At 43.5% G+C, this 5432-nt stretch overlaps 1 protein-coding gene across 1 annotated transcript; it reads left to right on the top strand.

The window, feature by feature from the left end:
* The first annotated feature begins 1565 nt into the window (after window positions 1-1565).
* On the top strand, window positions 1566-2038 carry LOC117723303 (large ribosomal subunit protein mL63). The gene has a single exon (XM_034522838.2). It carries the CDS (start codon window positions 1606-1608, stop codon window positions 1912-1914), a length of 309 nt encoding a protein of 102 aa, XP_034378729.1. The 5' UTR covers window positions 1566-1605; the 3' UTR covers window positions 1915-2038.
* Window positions 2039-5432: the final 3394 nt, after the last annotated feature.

Genomic DNA, 5432 nt, shown 5'->3' with positions numbered 1-5432 from the left:
TTCTCAACAAAACATCTTCTCACATGTCTGCTTCAGCAAAACATCTTCTTGTAAGACAGCTTCCAGAAAAACATCACATGACACAACTTAAACCAGAAATTTCCAAAGAAACCAGAAATTTCCACTTCGCAGGTGGCTGCCCAAAGATGGTGGTGAATTCAAATGACATCTGCCCTCTCCAACCCTATCAGTGGTGGCAACCAGCCATGTGGTGGCCTAAAGATGGTGGCAAGCCACATGTTACTTATAGACCACGATGGAATCATGTCACACGGTTCCTTTAAGATTACTTATGCATAGATTTTTAACCATCAACTCTGTGTTATAAGTTTTACTTAACTTTTCCCATAAATGTTACAGATTTTTAACATACTCGATAAAAATAACTTATAAATCACGGGGTACCAAATTCTCACGTTAACACACAATCTAATTTTTTGGCCGTTCTTTGCCCTTTTCTCTCTGTCACATTGACAAGTGGCTTGACTGACACAGGACATAGATGAAAGCTTTAAAGGTGCTTGGGTCTAAAGAAGGAAGAGCCATAAAGCCACTCTAGAGGCAGCTTTCCAATAAAGCAGAGCAATACCAAACAACTCCAATGTTATACACACCCAACAGACATTTGAGCTGCAAACCTGAAGTCAGTGAAGTCAGAATTCAGAGATAAACTCTGAGCCCCAGCCGTAAAAGTAGTCATGGTAGTGGTGGTAGTTGGAGGCTTGGCAACAACAGAGACAGAAAAAAAATATCCATTTCTGTCTCAGATCCATGTGTGTAGCAAAATGTAAAGACACATCAAAAAACACAGACCAATCCACATACATAAAAGAGACAAACAAAACTTTCGAATCAACCAGAACTTGGCAGCCAGGTGATGTCTTAGTATTTGCCCTGGAAAATATTGAGATCCCTTTCAATTCCCTGCATGTCCCAGACCAGGATCCTAGAGAACAGAGTGACTATGACTCATGAGGAGGCCTTTATGGGTGCTGCATTTCTCAGCATGGCAGTTCAGCCCAAGAGTCCACAAACCAAAGGCAGCCACGGAGCCTTGGACTCTCTCAAGGCGCAGGCCTCCTGAGGTGGCTCCTCAGCCCTAGAGTTCCAGAATGAAGGTCCAGCTTTAGAATTTGAGCGGGCGGTCTGAATCTTGCTGGGGCTTCCAGAAAAAAAAATTTAAATCACCAGTCCAGAATAAGACCACTACCACAATTTTAAGCCAGATTTGAAACAAGCTTTAATTAAATACTGGGCAGGTGGATGAACTCTGGCAAGTTCCATACTTGGGTCCATACTTGGCCATGCATCATGTATTTCAGAGGCTTAAAAAGACAAAGACACACAGCCACTTTATGTCCCATCAGGTTCTATCGGGCAAGCATGCATCCTGATGTATTTCCTACCCACATACAACCTGCCCATATGAGATCAAGCATGTTCGGTGCAGATGGTTCAAATAAACTTATTTAAGGATGTAAAAATATGGCTTGTTGGCCCCCCAGAAAGCCCCGGAGGGAGCGCGCGTGCGCCGCTGCGTCGGTCAGTGTACGGGGAACGCTGCGGGGAGCACGTCCCCAGTCGGTTCGTTCGCGAGGAGGCACCATGTTCCTCACCGCTGTCCTCCTCCGCGGCCGCATTCCGGGCAGGCAGTGGATCGGGAAGCACCGGCGACCGCGGACCGTGTCTTTCCAAGCGAAGGAGAACATGATCCGTCGCCTGGAGGTGGAGGCCGAGAACCACTACTGGCTGAGCATGCCCTACATGACAGCGGAGCAGGAGTACGGCCACGCTGCGGAGCGAAGGGCCCAGGCTTTTGAAGCCATCAAGGCAGCAGCCACTTCCAAGTTCCCTAAACATAGATACATTGCAGACCAGCTAGACCATCTCAACATCTCGAAGAAATGGTCCTAACCCGGAATCATCACCCTTCAACCTTAGATACCAGACTGCTCTGTCCTTACGTGGTTCTGGAGCTGAGAAAATGTAATTTATGTACCAGTGTGACCCTCTTCGACCAGTATCGTATTAAAGCAAACATGATTTATATATATATATTTATATATTTATATATATATATATATATATATATATATATATATATATATATATGGCTTGTTTTATCCCATCAACAAGAGCCTCAGGCATTCCAGAAAGTATCTGTGCTTTGACAAGGGGCTTACAGGTTAGAGGCATTTTTGTTACCTGGCTCTCTTAGGCATAGTAATTAAAATTTAAGATATAACTTTTGCTTTCACTGTACATGTACATACATGTAGGCAAACTCTCATGCACATGAAGAGAAAAGACCTAGATATCTTTACTGTGAATTTTATCATCATTCATTAAGTTTCAAATTTAATTCATAAAATGCATCATAAATGTTCATATTGTTTCTTGGCCACAACCCTGTTCACTATTATTTCTCCCTTCCTAGTTTGGCCTAAATAACCAATCTGAACATCAGCCATGCTTGAAATTGCTTGAGTGAAGCTCTGCTCTGGAGCTAAGCTATGACACATCTACATACCATGTGGGATGAGCATTTTATACCTGTGGTAAATAGAGAGCATTGCATAATTCCTACAGAAGAGTGGGGTTTGGCGAGAGAGGACGTGATCACTGCATTAGGAAATAAAAATAGCCTTTCTTCTCATTTGCAGTGCTTGTGGAGGTGTGTGGATTATAGATTGCTGGATTACTTATTCATATTTGTCCTGTTCTGGAAAAGGATGTGAAGCAGGTGAGGTCAATACAGATAACACCTCAGCAGTGAACCATTTGGGTTGGTTTCCTTACCCAGAACTGTGGGACGTGATTCCATACACTATCATGAGAACATAACAAAGACATTGCTTTAGTGTTGGAGCAGTCAGATACAGACACTGCTTAACTTGCCCGTGTGGATGTCTTCTCTGTGGCATAGCCTGTCCATTCACCACAGTGCTTGGTATCCAGAGTACTCCCTGTGAAGACAGATTGCTTGTTCTAAGTGGATTCTCAGTCCAATTTTAAAATACCACTTACTATTTTCATATATTGAATTTACACAGACTATAACTTCCCCGTCGCCTAAATTATAGAATTCCAGATTCAAACCCATAGTATCATGTATTGGGCAGGTTCCAATTTGTAAAACTTAAGAATAAGCCAAGTCTGGTGGCAAGAAGATCGGGAGTTCAAAGTCATCTCCTACTTAATGAGTTTGATCTACATGAGCTACATGAGACCTTGTCACAAAACAAACAAAAGATCTTGCAATCCTGTCACCTCCATGCCTAGCTGAGAAAATCTTGTCCAGGTGTAAAAGGAGGGACAGAGACAGACTTGATTTAGTCTAGGAAACCGAGTCAAAAGGTAATATCGAGCAGTGTTGCCAAAGGAAGATCAGAGAGAGCACACTCAACACCAGCTTGGTTTCTAGATGACGTGTGAGGTTAAGATGACGTCCAATAGCAACGCAGGCACAAGTCACATGAGCCAGTTGGTCTGCTCATTAATAAAGAGTGTCAGCTTAGAAGACCCTAAAGTGACAAAGAACACCCAAAGCTTCTGCTAGGAAGCACCAAGCTGGAGATGTCCTCAGAACCTTATTTTTAATTGTTTGATTGGGACAAGATCTATCCGTGACCAAGGCTAGCCATGAATTTGCAGTCTTCTTCCCTCACCTTCCTGAGAGCTGGAATTCCAGGCATCTTCCACCATGCTTGGCTCAGAACATTTCCCTTGCCCCTTTTCTGTTCACTGAACACAGTCTAACTTAGAAATTCTTGATCACAAGAATGGTCTATATTAGAATTTTACTTATACATATGCATATGTTAAAACACAAAGCAGCTTGCAATCCCAGCACCTGGGAGGCCTAAGCAGAAAAGACTTCAAGGCTGGCCTGGACTGTATAACAAAACACTGTCTCAAAAAACAAAATGGAAAACCAAAAATCAAGCAACAATGGCCCAAAGACTATGCGGGTCACCAGCTGCTTTTGGATTAGAGTTAAGGCCTGCTCCAGGACAGACCAGTACTGTCAATCTGTGCAAAAGCCCATGGGTTGGAAGGTCAGAGACTCTGGGGAGGAACCTACTACTGTGTGTGTGTGTGTGTGTGTGTGTGTGTGTGTGTGTGTGTGTGTCTGTGTGTCTGTGTGTCTGTGTGTGTGTGTGTGTGTGTGTGTGTGTGTGTGTGTGCGTGTGTGTGTTATGTTGCCAAACTTCCATCGAGACATTTGTGTCATCTGTGCTCACAAATGAGTGGTTTCCTCAACCTTGGTCAGAGACGCTTCTCTCTACAGTGTTTACCACAGCTTGCCAAAGACTCATAACTTGTCAAAGTGATGAGAATAAGTATCTGTTGACGACTCAGTCCTAAATCTGACATCTCTATCAAACTTTCTCCTCTCTAAAGTTCGGGAGAGGGACAGAAGGGACTGAAGAGCTGGTGAAAGGAGAGCAGAGCCGTGAAATGCCATGAAATGCTGTCTTTGAGACATGCCATGCTTACTGCACCACCCTTGAACTCACTGTAACTGTGATTACCTGCACAAGATCAGTCAGCAAGTGCAGACAACATCCCTACAGACAGCAGCAATTGGATGTGGTGGGTTATTAACAGAAGCACAAAGGAGAGGACATGAAGTGGGGAGAGGGATGGGCCAGGGAGGCCACTGGGAGGGAGAGGGAAGAGTTAGGGGTTCCTGGGGCTAGTAAGAGGGGAAGCTGGGTGAAACGTGATCAAGATGCATTGTTTAAATGTTTAAAATTGTCAAAGTGTAAATAAAATATATTCTATTTCAGACAATCAAACAAGCTGTCACCACAAACATCAACAACAAAAAAGTGAACCTCTTTTTGGTAAACGTCAGACAGCATGGCAGGCAGGAAAATGGCCTTGGCCTTGCAAGTGAGAAAAACTGACCAAGGGCTCAACAACATGCTTGAGTCCTGTTCCTAGGGCGACTTGTGAGTCTCTGATGACTTTGGCCTGAAGACCTCAGAATATCCCAGGGCACCTTCCCAGTCTGCGCTGGCTCCCATCGGCCTGCTTGTCTCCTCCCAGGCCTTTGGTGTTCTTCTTATTTGCTATCTCAGTGATACCTTCTAATTCTCTATTTTTAAACTTAAGCCCATCTTAGCATCACTTCCCAGACCAAGATGATAAAAGATTCTTTACAAAAATGCTTCTAGTTCAGACTTCTTTCTAAATTACAGATCTCTTTAGATGTTGCTATAAAATTTCACAAGGATTCCTCACAAGTGATCCCTTTTCTCTTTTTCAGTAGATTTTAGGGGAGTTTTTGGTTCACAAAAAATTAAACAGAGTTATAGGATTCTTCCTCATATTCCTGTCTCACACACGCATAGCCTCCCTTATCCACCAGACAAGGTGGTGTATTTGTCACAGCTGATGATAGCCCAGTAGTACAAGATCATCCA

This window comes from Arvicanthis niloticus, chromosome 18 (assembly GCF_011762505.2).
Source record: "Arvicanthis niloticus isolate mArvNil1 chromosome 18, mArvNil1.pat.X, whole genome shotgun sequence".
Lineage (NCBI taxonomy): Eukaryota > Metazoa > Chordata > Mammalia > Rodentia > Muridae > Arvicanthis > Arvicanthis niloticus.
This window is presented reverse-complemented; position numbering and strand designations above follow the sequence as displayed.

Bases quoted from the DNA above. Each gene is read 5' to 3' on its own strand.
- LOC117723303 (XM_034522838.2), top strand. From the start codon at position 1,606: ATGTTCCTCACCGCTGTCCTCCTCCGCGGCCGCATTCCGGGCAGGCAG.